The 20,969-nt window shown below is 39.0% G+C and overlaps 2 protein-coding genes across 3 annotated transcripts in view; one reads left to right on the top strand and one right to left on the bottom strand.

Annotated features, from left to right (window-relative positions):
* Positions 1-288: 288 nt before the first annotated feature.
* On the bottom strand, positions 289-9,744 carry LOC137256012 (sepiapterin reductase-like). The gene is made up of 4 exons (XM_067793667.1): positions 9,363-9,744; positions 3,788-4,037; positions 1,055-1,210; positions 289-730 (listed from the first exon to the last, which is right to left on the bottom strand). Exons 1-4 carry the CDS (start codon positions 9,639-9,641, stop codon positions 621-623), a joined length of 795 nt encoding a protein of 264 aa, XP_067649768.1. The 5' UTR covers positions 9,642-9,744; the 3' UTR covers positions 289-620.
* A 4,936-nt stretch (positions 9,745-14,680) lies between these two features.
* LOC137255674 (uncharacterized) overlaps positions 14,681-20,969 on the top strand; it is a 49,032-nt gene continuing 42,743 nt past the window's right edge. For both annotated transcript variants that reach the window (XM_067793153.1, XM_067793156.1), the window contains exon 1: positions 14,681-14,804. The gene's annotated coding sequence lies outside the window, so the exon portion shown is untranslated. The remainder of the gene's footprint in view (positions 14,805-20,969) is intronic.

Here is a 20,969-nt window from a genome sequence, read left to right as displayed (position 1 = left end):
GGGCTGTATCCTCTAAGGGGGTTAAGGTTCTTTATAATTATTGTCCTCCTAGGAGGGTAGTAGGTTCCAGTACGTTCAAAGTAAATTTATACTTACTACTTTTTTTTATCTCCAGTATACATGTCACGTTAAAATATGGCTAGACTGTCAAATGTTGCTAACATCTGAAGAGATGATGTAAACCCAGCTCGGGTCCATGCATGGGAAGCAATTGTACTGTAAGTCCGCATGGCCCCTTGTATAGTGATGTACCTTCAGCTGTTGGCAATATATGTAGACTAAGTCTACTTTAATATTGTATTGCCTTTTCATTGTAAGCTGTTTCAAAAATACATACTAGTTTAATTTTCATGGCTTTAGTGTTCTTTGCTGACAGGTTTTGTAGATAAATACCTTTACGTATTCTAGAATTATTACGTGGTGTTAGTCATAATGTGGCTGAAATATTGCCAGTTGACATTACCGTAACTCACTCACTATCTCATTGTTTACACTACTATTAACACGACAGCTCATATCATCCTTGCGCTTGCCTTGGGAAACTCCCCTTATGTAATCACACAAAAATGTACAAAAATGCATCGCTTTGATAAGTCCCATTCCCGTGGGAGGTTATATCACTAATCATCAAAGTAACTAATATGACATCCACTTTCAAAAACATTTTTCTCCAGTATGGCGATGAGTCTGTCCACTGTAGTGTCTGGGGCAAGGAGCTTTTTCGCCATGGCTGAAAAAATGAGAGTAAAAAAAAATAAGTAAGTACCCCCCTGTCATCTACAAACGCAATGACTCGCCAAGGATATTTAAGCACAGTATTTAAATATTTACATGTACGAAAATCATACCCTCTACCTCCCCAGCACAAAGAGGGTGATACACATGTTCCAAACTTTCGTGCAATCTTAACGAAACCCACTGTGTAATGTGATTAACAGCTTTTCTCAACTTGGCTGTAAAGGAAAAGTCCTCTTTGGTAAAATGATATGTTAATCACTGAATATTTAATTCAAACTGGTTCTTGCATCTAGAGATCTTGTCAACGTATGCATACCTCTTAAAGCTTGGACGTGTTCTTCTGCTTTTGTTTCCTGGATCCCCTCTGTATGGAACATTTTGGTGTCGACAGGGCCAGGATCATAGCTCAACACACGGATATTAGGCTGCTCCAGTGCAAGCGTCCTCATGAACATCTCACGGAAAACCTTGCCTGAAGCATTGCAACAGGATGATTTCAACAGGACCCCAAGAAAATAGAAGAGTGGCTCATGTCTGATGCTGCAATAGGGATTAAACTGACTCCACAAATCATACTATTTGAATTAAAGGAAAATCGAAATGATCCTTTGAATATAATTTTGCTTCTTATTCAACAGTTTTTTTCACTACCGAAAATACGGAATACTACCAGATCCAAAAAAATATTTTTAGAATCTGCTGCCAATACTATTATGTTTCAAAATGTATAGCTTTTACCACCTGCTCATATGACAGCTTTACAAAATTTCGATCATCACTACATACTTAATTTGCCTAGCAATGTACTACCTGCCATGGGTATAGTCCATATTTGACATTTGACATTAGCCAAGACTCCGATATTAGCACCATTAGATAGATACATATACAGTATGGTTCAAAATTATTGAGAATAGCTAAAGCATTTCATATTATTAAACGAGAACAAATCAGGTAAAATTGAATGTATTGTGAAAGTGAACTGACCTTTTCATGTTGTGTAGGTAACAATTTAATATTTTATCAAGTCTCCTTGAGCTTCACGGCACAGTCTAAGACGGGTAGGCATACTTCCTATCAGAGAGGTTAGTGTCTCGTGAGTTATGCTGTCCCAGTATCGGACCACTTCTCTCTTCATGTCTTTAATTTTTGTCAACCCCTTTTGATTCACACATACCTTCATCATCCCCCAAATGTTCTCAATGGGATTTAAGTCAGGACTATATGCAGGAAATGGTAATGCAGTCACATTTTTCTCCTGAAACCACTGCTTGGCATGTTTTGCGGTGTGTTTAGGATCATTATCTTGCTGCAAAATCCAGTCATTTCCATAAAACACATGTGCACTTGGAAGGAGAAAATTATCTAATATGTTAGTGTAGCGTTGACTTGTCAGATTTCCCTCAAACACACACAGCAGGGTCGTTCCTAATAAGGATATCCCTCCCCATACATGAAACTTTGGGCTGTATTTAGGTCGTCGATACAACGGTGCTGACGCAGACTTTGTCCATATTTTCACATTATTGGGATATACCCATATTGAGCTTTCATCAGTAAAAATCACATTTTCCCAGTCAAAGTTTTCATGTGCCAAACACCACTCAACACGCCTGTCTTTATGTTCTTGTTTCATGAGAGGAGAAGGAATTCCAGTCTTTTTCTCCCATCCAAGATCAATCAAATTTCTTCTAACTGTAGATTTTGATACAACTGTTGATCCCCTTTCTATCATTTCATACCTGATGTTGGAGATGCTTGCCCTTTGCTTTTTAGACGCTAAAATTCCCAGCCGGACGCGATCTGAGAAGTCCAATTTTCTGGGTCTCCTTGCTCCTTTCTGGTGCCCAAAATCCTTTCCCTCTTTAAAATTCTTCCTAATCCTATACACAGTAGAAAGAGGAGTTCCTGTTCTCTCTGCCAATGTATTTACATTATCAATTCCTTGATTACACAACTCAAAAATCAACCTTCTTTTATCTTCAGCAGACATTGTTGACAGTGCTGAGGAAAATGACGTCTGCTACAGATTCAGGGGAGGTAACTCTAAATGTACTATACTCAGTAGGCCAAGATGAGTTACCTCCCTTATACCATTACTTAGTTTTAAGTATCAGTGAATCGGTTGAGGTGTTAGGATAGCTCAAAGTAAGAAGAACAATTCTCAATAATTATGAACCAGACTATACATAGTGTTCAGAGCGTGCAGTTATTAACCTGATTTGTTGATAATAACTGTTACGAGTGTGTATTTTCTGTATATTTTGTTATTAATTCAGTAATAATTATTATTGGGTCACAATGTTAAGCGTTTTGAATATTAAATATGATGGGTCACATTTCGTTTTAATAGCTGGTCAACACTTTTATAATTCTTGTTTTCCGGAATTTATCTGCTCCTAGTTTTCAATGTGTTTACTTCCTGGGGACTTATTCTTGGGCATTCTACAGTGTTGACGTTGTTCGTTTGTGCCCGAACTTTCGGGAAATGACTTAGTAAATATATATAAAGGCTGGCTGCCGTGCAGGGGGTGACACTCACACTCATTCATGGTTACATCTCTGCCGCGCTTGATCATCAAAACCCGTCAACGCCTGACCTACATTATCTGCTGTCGCGCCGATCGCTGTGTTGACATTCTGCCATAGTTGATTCTTTCTCACACCAAGACTTTGGTGAGTTTGCTATATTGTATTTTGTGACCAACTGACTAAGATTTTGTCTCTCTTGAATTGTACCTGAAATCTGCATTGTGACTTTGTATACCTCTCATTGCAAAATAACACAATTTTGAACGTTTGTGACTTGTCTTTGTTGTGTTTTTCTGGTTCACAAGGGGATTTCTTAAATTGTTGTCACGGTAAATTCTTAACCGTAACATAACATATAACACGTGACCTGTACTTTGAAAAGATGTGCAAACATGAAAAAGACAAGAGGTCAAACAAAATGGGGATGGTGAGAATGGAACGTAAAGAATATGCAGTAAAATAAACCATACAAACATCATTATCATTTGGTTGTGTATAAGTTGTCCACTAAACTGACCTGAACAATAAAGTCCCCAGCTGGCTACAGGTCTATTTACAGCGCCTGATGATATGTTGACAGCCACTTTAGAAGGTACATCTTTAAACACCTGCATAAACTGAGCATTCAGTGCAATAAGTCCGGCCAGGTTCACATTGAGATACTGTGATACCTGGCTTACGTCAGTTAGATTCCGACAGAACTCACTCCCAACAGATCCAGCATTGTGTACAATCATTGCCTGCTGGAAGTCGCTTGCTCGTCTTCCCTGCAACAGTCAGTCAGGTGGGCTGCAGTATCAGTACATCACATCATGTCTACAAAGACATCATATATTTAGACCAATGCATTTAAAAATCGCCATTAAATACTTCTGTGTACAGGGGTTTAGCAACCATTATATAAAATAAATCGGGCTTACACATGATTTTTGCTGGTAAATAATTGTTTTTCTAATTCTTGCCCAAATTACATACAAGCACATTATCAGAACAATGCAAAATGGAAATCCCTCTATGGATCATATTGACTACAATAATCTTTGATGACAAAACATTACCAATACAGTCACCATGTACAGTTAACAAGTCATTCTCCATATGGAAGCTGCCTTTCTTCCAGTGATGATTGTTTCTCCATCGACAATCATATGTGAATCTTGCACATCTTTATATTTATTTTTCATTTGTTTATAATTTCATTTAAAAAAACAACAAGAAATACCCAATGCGTTGTATCAATGCATTAAACGATGTCAGAACATATTTGCATATAATGAAGTTACATTTCAGACAAATTATTTTTCTGTCTATGTCAATTATAGACCAGTTTATGTTCTTATGATTTCCAAATATTGATTAGATAGAAACATTTTTAAGTTACTAAAATCACCAAATGTTAAGCTAACACACTTCAGAACTCATAATAGAAAACGGCACTTGGGCAAGTCCTCAGTACTACCTAAATATAAAAGCTTTGCAACGTATATCGCGTTTACACTCAAGAAATGACTTGCTAGTATGCATCTGGAATATGTATATGACAATCAATGATAGCATCAAGGGGTCCCTAACACTGAATAACGGATTACTGGGGAAATGTTTTCACACGAGAACAAGACTAAATAGAGCAGGTCACTGGACTTCAGGCACCTGAGGTTCGAAATGAAATTCTGATTCATAACGTTTGAAATTTTGGCACTTGCGTTTTGGTAAAGAATGACATACATTATAACATAACAAAGTAAAATAATAATTATCACTGCCAGTTGTTTAATAGAAGTTCTGTATCAATCTTATTTCACAGAATTTCACTAAAACAGCTATTGTTTCTCCCAAAACGCAGACAAAGCCCACAGAGTTCTATGAGTACCAAGCAAGATTATATCTTCAAAAGGCCAAATTCGCGATAATCCTTTACAGTGTAAACAATTAAGGTGTTATTTCATGAGGTTTTCCCATTGGTCGGCTGATGTACGATTTAACGGTGCAGTTAGTGGGGTTAGATGGTCATAAAACTAGGCTTATTTACGGTATTATGCGGTATTGTATATAAATACCCAAACTGAGCAAAACAGTTATTTTTTTTGTTTACTTCACAACATTATTTACAGCTGCAACAATTTTGAACAAATTCACTTGTTTATGAACATGGAAAATATTGGTTAAAGGGAGCAGGAAAAATACTAATTCAGACGAAATTGGAGATTCCGTAAATGGAATCATTTTACCTTCAGAAAGCAAGAAATTGCATCAGAGAGCATATGATTTTTAAAATTTCCCCGGCCGCTTCGCAGTCTCAAAAGTAGATAGTGCCCCGCATAAAAAAGTTAACTACCGCCTTGTTAGGTGTGATGACTCGGCATTCGGCCATTTTCGTGCCGTTTGATCAATGTATGCTATTTAATAGAATTATTTCAAGGGGTTAGGGTTATGGGTAAGCTCTTTAGGGCGAGGGTTGGTGGCCTAATTCCGTATATAGTATATAGGTAGATGTGCGGTGTAATGTATGAATACCATTTATTGCTTATCCTTTTGTATTCTAATACTTTTTTCACCAAAAAACGGGGTCCTAAAATGTCGAAGGTATGCTATGAAATGCAGGAATTTGGGGCTCATGGAGACTGGCCTGGAACCTTCAAGCATTTAAGCCACTTTAACATGCTACATTCTTCTTAGTAATGATTCGTACTCAGCCTCGTACCGTCACTAGACATGCTCATGTCTCCCTCATTCCATAGTGCGATCCACATTACCCGTAACATTGCCCCCAACAACAATGTTGTTTATGATTTTCATAAAAGCACGTCATTCATGCATGCACCGTGAAATCACCGTCTGACGCTTGACACAAACAACCGTTTTCGGTTCGTGGTGGCGCGGTGGGCGAGCTGTCTAAGGCGCCAGGCTACAAATCCAACGAGCTGGAGGTGCCGGGATCGAGTCCATCTGTGTCCGGGTGTAAAATACTTTGGGGGTCAATTTTGTGTGCAGACCCTTTCAGTGTTGTCACAACCCCTAGTGTGCTGTACACAACCCTGTGCACTTTGGTAGATGACCAGATGGTGGCCACACGAATACCAGTCTAAGTAAACTTCGTCTCAGTGTATTTCGTTACACTCCACCACTGAGTCTAACAAAACCTAGTGGAAGGTCGCGTCAGGTAACCTTTGAGCAACCAATGACGGTCCAATCAAATGTGAGATGGTTAAATAGACTATTTAGGGATCGGGGGGACTTTCAAAATATTCAGGTCACCGACACAGATCTCTCCACAAACAAAAATCAGCATATAACACAGTTATTTGACCTGCAGTATATATGCTTTGGGGTTTCTGTTGACATGGTTACCATTAGCTAATATTTCCGCAAATTAACATCCTTGAATATTGTCAAGGCTGTTTACTCACCGTTGTCATATCAGTACGTACGCCGTGTGCATCACCCGGAAGCGATCGTACGCTAAACAGCATTCGGAATCGTTCGGGTACGAACCTTTTCGAGATAAAAAGTTCATAAGGGATGTGCGAATGTGCACTTTCGCGATTTGGTAAGTTGTGTTCTGATTGGTCAATCTCAAAGGTTACCTGACGCGACCTCCCATAAGGTTTAGTTAGACTCGGTGGTGGAGTGTAACGAAAAGTACTGAGGATAAGTTTACTTAGACTGCACGAATACATACACGCAACACCTCATTGCGGGTAGAACAACGAGCAGTAAACATGGACAAAGTACTGTGACTATCTGACCCAGTCCACCCAGCTGTGAATGGGTACCTCGAAAGGATGGGAAAGCCACATTAACTCGGTGCGCCTGATAGGCTGCAAGAGTCCTATGATCCCCAGGGAGTTGAGACTGAAAATACTGTGTGCCGTTGCTATGGACATGCAATGATCGAGGGAAAAGCCCTTGAGTAGTTGAACTAACTGGATATCGGCGCTATACAAATATCTAGTTGTATTGTATATCGGCTCATTCCACACCACACGGTATTCTGGAAATTACGGAATGGGACGAGTGCGCTAAATGGCATCAAAGCCATTCGCCCTTTGTCCGTAGGCGCTCCCCTATCCCTAACCCTAACTAAGGGTCAGAAAAGGGTCCCTAATCCTCAGAAATGGAAAGGGTGCCTAAACCCTAACCCTGCAGATCAGAAAGGGTGCCTAAACCCTAACCCAAAGGATCGAATGGAAAGGGTGCCTAAACCGTACCGCTACCCCCAAGGAATGGAAAGGGACCCTTACCCTAACGAATGGAAATAGTGCCTAAACCCTTACCCTAAGGAATGGAAAGGATGCCTCAAGCCTTACCCCTAAGAAATGGAAAGGGTGCAGCAACCCTTACTGCGAGGAATAGAAAGGGTGCCTCAACCCTTACTGTGAGGAATAGAAAGGGTTCCTCAACCCTTAGTGTAAGAAATCGAAAGGGTGCCTCAACCCTTACTGTGAGGAATAGAAAGGGTGACTCAACCCTTAGTGTAAGAAATCAAAAGGGTGCCTCAAGCCTTACTCTAAGGAATAGAAAGGCTGCATCAACCCTTACTGTGAGGAATACAAAGGGTGCCTCAACCCTTAATGTGAGGAATAGAAAGGGTGCCTCAACCTTTACTGTAAGAAATCAAAAGGGTGCCTCAACCCTTACTCTAAGGAATAGAAAGGGTGCATAAACCTTTACTGTGAGGAATAGAAAGGGTGCCTCAACCCTTACTGTGAGAAATAGAAAGGGCGCCTCAACCCTTAGTGTAAGAAATCAAAAGGGTGCCTCAAGCCTTACTCTAAGGAATAGATAGGCTGCATCAACCCTTACTGTGAGGAATAGAAAGGCTGCCTCAACCCTTACTGTGAGGAATAAAAAGGGTGCCTCAACCTTTACTGTAAGAAATCAAAAGGGTGCCTCAACCCTTACTCTAAGGAATAGAAAGGGTGCCTCAACCTTTACTGTAAGAAATCAAAAGGGTGCCTCAACCCTTACTGTGAGGAATAGAAAGGGTGCATCAACCTTTACTGTGAGGAATAGAAAGGGTGCCTCAACCCTTACTGTGAGGAATAGAAAGGGCGCCTCAACCTTTAGTGTAAGAAATCAAAAGGGTGCCTCAACCCTAACTCTTAGAAATTGAAAGGGTACCTCAACCCTACCCCGAAGGATCAGAAAGCGTTTCTAAACACCAACTCTAAGGAATGGAAAGGGTGCCTAAGTCCTAGCTAAGGATCAGAAAGGGTCCCTAGACAAGAAATGAAAAGGGTTCCTCACCCATAACCCTACCCCTAACGGAACAGAAAGATCCCTAATTGTAAAGATGGGAAAGGGTGTCTAAACCCAAGGCCTAACCCTAAACCCCCTCCCTATTGTTAGCCCTAACCATAAACAGACCTACCAAAGACAAAAGCTCACATTTAGCGTGGAAATTGGAACATAAACATAATACCTCGCTACTGAAACAACAAAAGCGGCAACTTTAAACCGCTAAAACTGGAGTGAAAAACGAAAAACATGCAGCGTCGATTTTGCGCATGCGCATACGGAAAAGGAAGTTTCGACCGCATTTTGCCATTTTCCAGTTTGAACAAAAGGTACATTAATTCTCTTTAAAAATTATTTCTGTTGTGTTATTTGGCAATTATAATCATCACACTTGTGTGCACATTTGTTTAGTTTACCTTCCATTCGTATGACACGCTTGACAGTAATTACAGTGGCGTATTCAATACATTATCTACGCGAGGATACGCACGGTTGCTCGGAAATTCGACAGAAGCGCGGATCATCATGCACATGTGAAGCGGAGGCCAAAGTTAGCAGAGGAAAAAATGTTGCAGTTTCATAGGTTTCCGTTGCCGTTTTCATTGTTTCAGTAGCTAGGTATTTATGTTGCTATTTCCACGATGAATGTGGGCTTTTCTGCGTTTCCGCGGGAAAGTTTTTTTGGTGGGCCTGATAAGGATCTGGCAGAGACGAGATGGAGCAGTTATGGCAATGCAGACGAGACAGCGCAGTACCGCTACATGCAGTTGGATATTTTCCGAGCGGGCATGGGCCAGTCAGGGCTGTTCCAGCTATGGCCAAAAGTGCACTCTCGTACATGTGTGTCCACTTACCTGGAGGGTGTCTTGGAATAATTTTTCGTACTTTTGTTGATCAAGCGTCCCCTGATCAAAAGCATGGGTCACACTCAGAACAGCGGGATTTGCTTTCGTTGACAAAGTCTTGGTGACTGTCAGCTGTTCCACATCCCTCGACAATGCAATGAGTAGGGATCCTGGCGGAAATTTAGATGCAAAGTTGACAGTGATACTTCTTCCGATGCCTCTGCTGCCACCGGTAACAATGCATACAGTTTTGACAGAAAACAGCCCTTTTCCAGCTACGTCAGCCATTGTCTCAAGAATGCAGGGGTATCCAAGTGCCTCGATGCGGTCCTATACAATGAAGACACGACCCTGCATAGATCATGTCTTGACTGTATTAGGACCGTATCGCGCTTCTCGGCTGGTACAGAGGGTGCAATGAAGTTGTCTCCCTTTCAAACTGATTCCTCATGTAGATTACCAGACACCATATATTAGCCTGTGGGCAAACTTTCAAATACTGTCGGATATACGAAAACAAGCTGTATTTACACTATTACTCTGTATCCCTAAAATTTAAACAATTGCAAATAACATAATAGTTATTTCTTTGTAACTGAGAGGTCACTGGTGATTGATCATTAATTGCCGAGGGCGTAGCTCGAGACGCAAATTCATCGACCTGTTAGCAACGACCAGGCTTCGTGTGATTGAATGAAGTATAACTAATTTTTTACCACGCCCATATTCTGCTTTCAAATTTCGAAATCTGCGCGGATTTTAATTTTTTTTTTATTATTCTGTTTGAGATAGCCGCCATGTTTTTTCTCGCGAGTGGGATAATACTGTAGACGACTTTCCACTTCACAAATTGTTGGCGAATCTGAAGATGCTGAACTCTGGACTGATACAATCGATTACATCACTCTGACTAACACAGAGGATTCATCAAGCCATGGACCCGAGGGACCAAGGAACAACGAAAGTTTCAGAACACGTCTATGTTAATTTTGAATCATGTTATGTTATGTTAATGTCTGAAGCATGGGTACAAATCGTTTCAAGCCATCCCTATATGGAGCAGACGATAGGAAAAACATAAGAAGATTTAGAGTTATTCCCCTTCCATGGATTTGCCTTCGCAAAACATCGGTAATTTCCGTGCATCATAGGAGATTCAATGTTATTCGAGATGCAGAACTGCTGTCAAATGAGTTCGGCATTCCCAGCGGGGTACAGAGAAAATGTTACTCGCTTGTAAGCGGGGTACATTGAAAAGAACAGAAAAGTGCTCATCCAATCTGAAAATGATATTTATGCGTGAGGCAAGACAGCAGTACTCGTTCCCATCAAATGCAGAATCTGAAAAATAATAAAGGTTGTGGTCACGATGTTATAATTAATGAATTTGTTAACACCCCAAATTGTTTAATAAAATGCAGTGGCTCAGTGGAATAATTCTTTAAATGTAAAGGTGATAAAGAAATGCCAATTAGTCTCATAAGCTGTCTTGGTAAATTATTTACAAGCATCCTTAGTAACAGAATTCAAAACTTTATAGAAGAGCAAAATATCTTATCGCAGGCACAAGCTTGATTTCGAAAATCGTATTCTACAAATGATCATATATTTATTCTCTATTGTTTAATAGATTTGTTTAGATATAGAAAGAAGAAACTCTCTTGTTGTTTAATTGATTTTGAAAAGGCCTTCGACAGGGTATGGAGAGCAGCACTCTGAAGTAAATTACTTGATCAAGGTATTGACGGCAATTGTCTAAAAAATTAGGGCTGATTTGTCTAAAATCCATGTACAATGGTATAAAATCACGCGTTAGTATACAAGGTGCGGAATCGGATTTTTTGCCATATTTAGTTGGCGTTAAGCAGGGTGAAAATGTATCTCCTGTTATCTCTATTTTCTTTGTTCTTAAATTATTTAGATTTTTTTAATGTCCAGTGAATGCCCTAGTGTAATTGTCCACTCAGAAACATTCAGTATCATGTTAGACTTCTCCCTCAAACTTTTTGTTCTTCTATATGCCGAAGACACCGTCTTCCTAGCTTCTTCAAGGGATGATCTCCAAAAAGCTATTAACCATTTTGAAGTTTATTGCAAAACCTTGAAATTCACTATTAAAAAAGACTAAAATTCTTGTATTTGGTGGTAATAAAAAATAAATGCGTAAAGATATTTTTTCTACACAAAGTCCCTTTAGAATATGTCAATGAATATAACTATCTTGGAGTTATGTTTGATAAAAACTGTTCTTTCAAATCAGCTATATCAAATCTCAGCCAACAAGCTACTGAAGCCATGCATTTTGTCTTTTTGTCGCTAAATGTATCAATACAATGCCAACCATATCTCTTTGTTTCGATGTTGAAACCAATTTTAATGTACACTTTATGTCCACAATGAAAGTACCCATCGTTGAAGATGGGTTTCATGTATAGAGAACATTTTAATAACATTGGTTTGAGCGATGTATGGCTCTCACAGTCGCCTATTTCATGTTCCTGGATCAAAAATACAGCTCAGTCAATCTTAAATGGCAATGCTATTCAACTTTGGAGCTCAGAGGTGGACAGTTCCCCAAAAGGCCAAACATAGTCTCTCTTGAAATCTCGGTTTGAATTTGAAAGTTACCTTACGTCCCTGCCCTTTAACAAAGTTGTCGCCTTACTCCACTTTCGTAGTTCTTGCCACCATTTACCATGCAGTTAAAGGAAGATGGAATAGGATACAAAGAGATGAGAGTATATGTAAATTATGTTGTTTAAATGACATTGGTCATGAATTTCATTATATCTTTAAATGTATACATTTTCGAAAAGAAAGATCAATGTATGTACCAAGTCACTTTGTAAAAAGAACAAATATGTTAAAATTTAGATCACTATGTACGCGTTAAGAGATATCTGTCCTGAAAAATCTCAGCAAATTCTGTAAATGTATCATGCAAACTGTAAAACCTTCTGGCTAACCACTATTCTGCTATATATTCACATCTAACTGCCATTTGTACCTCATGTGCCTGAGTGTAATAAAGTTCTGTTCTGTTCTGTTCTGTTCTGTTCTAGAAGTGAAAGTTAGGCCTCGCATGCAAGGTGTGGTGGTCGGAAAACAGCATTACGACAGGGCGGATATATCAGGTTAGACTAGCAAATAGTCTCTCTGAAATGAATATGTTTTACAGATACAAAAATGGTAGAAGACAGTAAAAAGTAAAATATAATGAAAAGGAGCCACGAGACTTTCTTCATTTTCAACCCGAATCTGTTGAAATATGCCACATTTTCTAGACTTGCGTGGGCTTTCTTCTGTATATTTACTTCAGGGTCTGTATGACAGACTAGTGTCAGGTGTACTCAGACGTGTTTCTTGTTTAAAGCCAGGCTCAGTAATTGTTTAGAGGACTATCCGTCGATTAACCTATCTAAGGTGATCGTAAGTCACTAAGGCTAACTTAGTGCAGTGTTAAAGAACAGAAGTTAAGGCTAACCCTAGTAAAGGTTGCCCTAGGCTACACAAACTCTTGAATGATATGATCACAACAAAAATGCATTTCCGAGGCGCCTATAAATCCACCTGTGAAGTGGCCAGTGGGGCTGTACAAGTTCAAAACAAGCTGTGAAGACAAAAACACAAGGAGGTGGAATGCATGAAGATCGGGATCTTTCTTTAGGGCTGATTTGTTGATCTGTAGTTTGTTGGTGCAACTGGTGATCGAAGGGATTGGGGAAGATTGTTCCAGAGGTGGAGATATGTGGAAGGGTAAGCTCTGTCACCCATGCTTGATTTGCTCACTTGTCTACACAGGAGGATCTGGTACACAGTGCTGAGAGTTAGTGAGTGAGTTTAGTTTTACTTCGCACTCAGCAATATTCCAGCTATGTGGCGGCGGCTTGTATATAATCAAATGTCGACGAGACAGTCCAGTGATCAACAGCATGAACATCGATCTGCGCTGTTGGGAACAGATGACGAGTGTCAACCAAGTCATAGCGTCTGACCACACGATCCCTGTAGTCGCCTCTTGCGACAAGCTTGGGTTGCCGAAAGCGAATTCTTACCTTGACCTTCGCGGTTAACAGTACGAAGGGATCGGCATGGCATGTGAATGGTAATGAGATCTTTGAGATAGATACACAGGTTGTTGTCACAGATGCAAGTGTCTGTCAGCATGGAGACTTTGACCTCAATGAGCCCTGACCTCCCGATCCCCGTAATATTAATCGCTGAAGACATGTTTCGAACAGATCTTCACGTGCCCAAGCTTTACTTATAGTCTAAGCTAGTTAAAATAGTTTCTGAATAGCTCATTCTGAAATGTTTATGTGAGGATTTAAACTGTTAATTGTTTTCAACCAGCCTCGGGGGGGGGGGGGGGGGGGGGGGGGGGGTCATGGTTTCACACGTGCCCATGTGGGGAATTTAACCCAGGTCTTCAGCGTGACGTGCGAGCTCTTTTCGAGTCAGATTGGCAACAGCGTTGTCTTACAGGTCCTATTTTGTATACAGGTCGCCGGGTTGTGCTGTTGAGAACACTCACTCTTCGATTACGCTGATTTAATTCTCACTAACCGAGAACCAAGGTTTAATTCTCAACATATCAGATACGTTAAGTTCATTTAACACATGAACCAAAAATACTAAATGTGACAGACCTGTGCCAAAAATAACTAGATTATATGTTGTTGAAAGTACGAGCAATTTGAGATATTCCGTTCAGAAAGAAAAAAATATCATCAAAATCTTCGACGATGACATGACATATCACAACGCATAGCAGATACGACTGGGACAGCATGCGGTTGGGACCTTGGTCACCTTGTATAATAAAGAAGTTGAACCGTAAAGCAATTTTAGTTTGATTCCTCCAACTTCTAAACAACCTTCTTTGAAACAACCTACACAGAGATGTTGTAAATTATCCCTGATTGAATCGAGTGTGGACCAGACGTACTTCCTTTTGTTGAAAATGTTTTTTTTTGTCTGTGTCACAGGTCTGTCTTCCTGTTAGACCGAGAAAATCTTGTTTTATTCATCAACGTTTCTACATGTTCACCGAGGTAATATTTTACGACCGATTCTTTTAATAAACAAAAGTACATGGGTCCTTCGTGCAATCGTGAGAATTACCTCCTTCTTAACTAGACGGCGCTGAAGTATGTGACTGGTCCTTCCACATCGATACGCGTGTGCATCACCAGGACTGGTACCCATGCCCTTCGATACCTTTTCGACGGCTCAACGCACAGACCCGTGAAGAGGGGAGCGCAATCGCTCTGAGGTGGACTAACCAGTCTCAAATTATTTCGCGACATTAGTTTCTTGTGTGGTAGACGAAACCCAGTAAACAACATAAGTATTACGACATATCTGAGTACAGGACGAAAGTTTCAAAGTGAGAATATTTCCGAAATTTTCACGATACGGACCACTTACATCCACTAACGGCATGTGATGGTAAGTCATATTCTTTCAATGGCGTGTATTGCAGTGGTTGTCAATATGATGCATCGTGTCTAACCTGACACTAGTGACAGACCACTTGTAAGCTGAACACAGCTACTTAGGCCATTGGTGACCTTAGCGTGTTTATCTCAATTTACAGATGCATGACTCATTCATAATTCTCCTTGTGAAATGTATTCACTCTGACACCGATCGTGTATTGATGTTATCAACCAAGTTGCCTTAGCATGAATACACTGGCACCGTGAGTATACTGGCACGTCAACAGTGCGCAGTCCTGATACCTAAACCAGCCCAAAATCCAACTGAATTTCGGCTTTGATGTGGGTGTTAAATGCTGTCAGGTTGCACACTGGTACAGGTTTTCCATAGCCGTCTATAGCAACCTTATGTTTATTTTAGATAATCCAGAATATCAAAAGCCATTTCTTCTACACATGGGTACAGTGAGGCCTTTAAACTAAACGACAGAAACACAAATTTGCCAGCGTATTTTCCGAGCACAAGAAGATGAACACATCAACGCCAGTCCTGCAGTAAATGTCACCTACTTGAAAATGTTTTAAGCACACATTAAGCATAAATCATCGTGATAAGAATGACAGCATTATATATGTAATCTTGTCAGTTTGAAATACTGATAGATGTGCTTTTGAAAAACAAAAATCACATCCACTGTCTCATGTCTCAATCTGGTCAGAAGTCTACATATGCAAAGTTCTGGCTTAAGTGTGTAAGTGATTCTGATTAATTTAGTGGAACCTACAGATGACTCCAAAGTAACTTCAGGTCAGAGTAGCCTTAAGAGTTAATTAATGTCTTCAATGGCATTAACTGAACAAAGCGTTTGCTCATCACACTGAAAACCAGGGTTCCATTTTCCACAAGGGTACACTGTGTGAAGCCTGTTTGTATTGTGCCATTGCTATGATATAGCTGGTATTTGACGCTTCTTAAAAAATATTAAATGTTTCTGGGGCATATTTTTTTCAAAAGTGACGAGGACAGTAGGACATTGTTTAACATAATTCAGCTTGCTACTTTAAAGTGATGACTAATATATATCATGAACATTTTAACTTGAATGGAGTCTTCAAGAAATATTTAGTCATGAATTTTCAGTTACTGAAGTGTGTTTTGTAAGAAATAAACATGCTTTTAGGCCCTGACAGCTTAGAAGATATTCCATTGTCATCTGTTTCAAACTCTAAAACAGAAGTTCCAAAATTATATTCGATTATGAGAAAATGTGATCGATTGCTTGGTTATATGGTAATTGTGGCCAATCTTCGATTAATTCAATTAATCGGAACACCACTACTCTTAGCTGAGTTCAATTTTAGACCCATGAAGGTCTGTGATGGAATAGGTCTTCAGCAGCCCAATATGCTTGCCATAAAAGGCGACTATGCTTGTCGTAAGAGGTGACTAAAGGGATCGGGTGGTCAGACTCGCTGACTTGGTTGACACGTCATCGGTTCCCATTTGTGCAGATCGATGGTCTTGCTGTGATCACTAGATTGTCTCCTCCAGACTTGATTATTTACAGACTACTGCCATATAGCTGGAATATTGCTGAGTGCAGTGTAAAACTTAACTCACTCACTCACTCAGTTAAATTTTGCATTGCATCTGAATTTTTTCAGCCATATAAGATTCCCTCACTCAGTCTCAAACAGACAGTCACGTGAACAATTGAAAGAGTCTCATATTTTACTTGCACTTGTTTGGTAAGATTACAAAGTTCAAGGCCACGTATTTCCAGGTGAAAAACTTACAAGTGTTTGCATGTACTTATGATCATGTCACTGGCGGCTCAGTTTTTTGTGAAACCATAAGGCGTGACCATAAGGCGTGACGATTCGTTGGTAGGCATCGGTGCATCGATCCATGGGTGGCCGATACAGGGAATCAGTGATTACTTTTACATTGTCATATATCCCAATGTGATACTTCAAATAGGCAGTGGTACATTGGTGTTTAACCTTGAATGCTGCCGAATCACGCTACCTGTCACGATATACTTTTTTTTAAAATCAGCACACTCATTATTCTGATTGTCTGACTGCACTGATCAAACGTGCTTTTGATCAATGTTTTCTGTTTATAACAGTATTAATACTATTATGTTTTATTCATTTTGTTCTTGTTTTGAAGAAAGGTGCCTAATACGACTTTTTACAGATTACAGTTTCTTTCATTTCAACATTGTTTTTGGTTTTGATCTTAAGATATTTTATAGTTGGTGTGACTGTTGGAATTAGTATTATGATACGTATGATATCACCACCCTTATATCGGGATTCATATCATCTCACAATTTTAGTGCAAAATTCCTTTGCAATATATGGCCGTGACTACAATTTTAGTATTGTGATGTATCAAATCGTAGGTTGTATGCAAATACCAGCTCTTATCATCACACGTAGAAACTATGCTTAACAGATGGTCAGAGTTCTACAATCATATTTCATTTATAAATGTGGAAAATGTTTGGTAAGAATGGTTGCTTTTATTTAGTAGTATAAAGAAGTTTGGTTACAATACTGCAAGAGAGAAATGATATGGCACTAAAGGAATCCCAATATTACATCACTGTATTTCCTAGTCAGGACAAGATATTATGTATACTAGTTTCCAGACAACTGACGTATGGCGGTTGTTGTTTGAAGTCATTAAAACGTTCATTTTCTTTCTTACCATAAATTATGAAATCAGTCAGGAGTACAAAACAAGAACTATGTACATGATGTATTTGGTTCTCTATATTATTGCAGTTATTAGTGATAAACTTTAATCTTGTAGTAAAATGGCACAGGGAGATTTTAGAACATGTTATTTAATTGTTGTCAACATCGTTATTCTTCACTCTATAACACAGAAAATTCTATTGAAAAAAGGTAAGTTGCATAATTTCTTTGGCGACTTCTTGAAAGTATTTTATTTGGTAAATAGGTTAAACTTATGGTTACTCTTGCAGTGGAAGGGATTGACACCCAAGATGGTTGCATCAAATCCATCGATACTTGTGATAAATCTTGTGTTGAAGTCAATAATTCATTTTCACAGTTCTTTGATTGTAGTATTGGAGTTGATCAAGGCTGTGTCTTGACTTCCTTTTTGTTTTCTATTTGTTGGAATATTGCTTAAAGCAGCGTGAAATTTGCTTTCTCATTTCACTTTTGGAAAATGTTTCGTTTGACAGGTGATTGCTTTCAACTGATATATTTGTACATAAATAAATGTTCTTTTCTTATTCAATGAAGTCAGCAAAAATGATTTGTCAAGCGTTACATGTGATATATGTCACAGGAAACCTAAACTTCCATGAAATGTCACAAAGTGTTCCTCATTGCAGATTTATGAGCACAAAGGCAGACATGTTGAAATTTCTTTGATTGAACCATGTCATGGGAACAACATTTACATGAATGAACTGCTGCCTGTGGTTGGAAATGTGACTTACATGTGGGTCAACATGACAGCAAATGTTACCTGCACTGTGCAGTCTGGACAAAGTGAAATTAATCCCTGCTAGACATGAAACACACACACCCTTGCAGAATTTTAACATTGGACAATATTGGGGCAATGTTATCACTGTTGTTATTTCACATGTACTTACATATCTGTAAACGCGAGCTTGTGGGAATCACTGTCAGTTTGTGTCCCAAACAATGAATGCTATTTCTGAAGAAACCTGTTAGTAAGCATTAAACTTTTTTCGTCTTCAGTACTAATATCACAATGTCTACTCCACCATTTTGAATGTATTAGATTTCAACCAATCAGATTCATTGTATATCCATGCATCAGTTTTACAGTGAATATTATTTATCAAAATTCATTATATATTTAACTGCCACCTGCTCATCAAGCAAGTGTTGGTGTCCCTTAAAATCAAACATGTAGGCGCCCTTCAAAGCCCGCGATTTTGCAGAACCAATGAATCAGTCTGAAGCTATTTGTTTTCCTTTTCATTCACCTGATGAAGCATATATTCCAAAATGTTCGGTTCGTCAAAATAAGTAGGTGATATATGTAAATTTTCATCTCTATGTCTTGGTGTCAGGGGTTTTCGACAATGTAAGACAAGAACATCTTTATCTTAAAGAGTTTGGATACTATGGTTTGTGCGCATACCTTATGCGACGGGATGTGACAGTAGGAGTGCATATTTATGTTACACAGTTTTTTCACTATATCTTGTTTCTAATCATTCGTCATGATATTTTGGTGACTAAGCATTTATCTTTAGATAACCCTGGGCAAGAGTTATCTCTTGTATAAAATTTAATTCGGGTATGCTGTTGGAGAAATTGTTGATATCCTCTGATAACATATTTTTATCCCCCGGCATGTATTGGGATATAGTCGACGCCTCATCTGTCTGTCCCTCCGTAATCATTTTGTTTCCGGAGCATAACTCAGAAACCGTTCAATATTTTTAGACCAAACTTGATAGATGTAATAATCTCAACCTGTAGTTGTGACGTTTGCTATTTACAGAGTTTTGGCATTTTTGTTTTTTTTCGTTTTCCATGGAACATTTTGGTGTTAGTCTAATGGTGGGGTGGGCTTTGTTTCCGGAGTATAACTCAAAATCCATTCAATACTTTTCAGACATAAAAGTTTCAGACATAGTCTCAAAAGTGAGAGGTGTGTTTCGTTTCTGGAGCATTACTCAAAAACCATTCAATATTTTTCTGCAAAACTTTGTGGACATATCAGTCAGAAGTCGAAGTGGTGCGTTTTGCTATGTACAGGTTTGTTTGATTTATTATTTTCTCGGTTTCCATGGATGGGCTTCGTTTTCGGAGCAGAAGTCAAGAACCATTCAGCATTTTTCTGCAAAACTTGGTAGATATATCAATCTGAACCTATAGTGGTGCCTTTTGGTACTAACAGGTTTTTGTGATTTATTATTTTCTCGGTTTCCATGGAAATGTTTCAGACATAGTCTCAAAAGTGAGAGGTGTGTTTCGTTTTGAAGTAGAATCGATGTGAACACCAAGATTCCTCACAACATCTGATGGACAGATATCCGCATCTGCAACTTTGAGGGTGACAGCATCCACCTTGCTTAGTTGTTGTGTTGTGCCCATGACTTCCATGGAAACGATTCAAACTTAATCTAAGAAAACATCAAGTAACTGTCAGATGATTTGTCTTTTCAAATATGTGGGGGCCAGGGGGATATGTCATCTTCTGATGACACTTGTTTATTTATGAGTATTAGACTAGTGTGAATTTACTATATAAAGATTCACTTTATAAAAAAATCTTGTTGTTATAAAAATGTTTTTTTGATTGATGAATCAGTTTTTTTCTTAAGTTCCTGATATTTTACTGAAATATAGTTATAAAAAACACATACTGAATGATAAAAGTAACCAGTTTACCTTTTAAGAGAACTTTTATTGACATATTGCTTTGTACCCGCCCTAACGACAAAACTGCTTGTGCATTCTCATTATGCACATACTCCCCCGTGTAGAGCAGTTGTTGAAGTTATCAAAATGCCGAATTCAGCTTGCTTTGGGACGTGTATCACTTCTGTTCCCTGTTTTAAGACTTCAGCTGAACAAGATTAGTGTTCCAGATAAACATACTTAAACTTTGCATTGTCTATCGCTTGGGTCAGTTAGTTGATTCCTCGTGCCCTGAAATCAGTACTCAACACTGAGGTTATGCGAAAGCGAAAAATACTCACTCTAGCATTTTCCTGTTTTTGTTTTCTGTGCAAGAGGATGTTAACAGAGGATATTACATGAGTGTCCATGTCATTTTATGTTTGTGACACGAGTGCCTAATGTTGGTATTTCCCGTGCGAGAATGAGGGATATACTGGTATTTTGGCACACGTGTCAATAATATAGTATCAACAATGATGTGGGCATGAATATTATATTCTGTTGACAACCAAAGTTGTCAAATTGAGGATGGTATACCCAAATCTACATTCAATCACAGGCTGGATACCCGTCGTTTCTGCATGTAAAATACAACATCACAGAAGAAATGTGACCTCATGACAATGTTCATGACGTGATGTCAACATGACAAAGTGATATTTAGCCCTAGGGTGTCGTATGATTAATCTGAACCACGACATGTTCGCCCACATTGGTAATGATACTGTACACTGAACTGACA

Source organism: Haliotis asinina, chromosome 11 (assembly GCF_037392515.1).
Source record: "Haliotis asinina isolate JCU_RB_2024 chromosome 11, JCU_Hal_asi_v2, whole genome shotgun sequence".
NCBI lineage: Eukaryota > Metazoa > Mollusca > Gastropoda > Lepetellida > Haliotidae > Haliotis > Haliotis asinina.
Note: the sequence above shows the minus strand (reverse complement) of the source record. Positions and strands in the feature narration are given on the sequence as shown.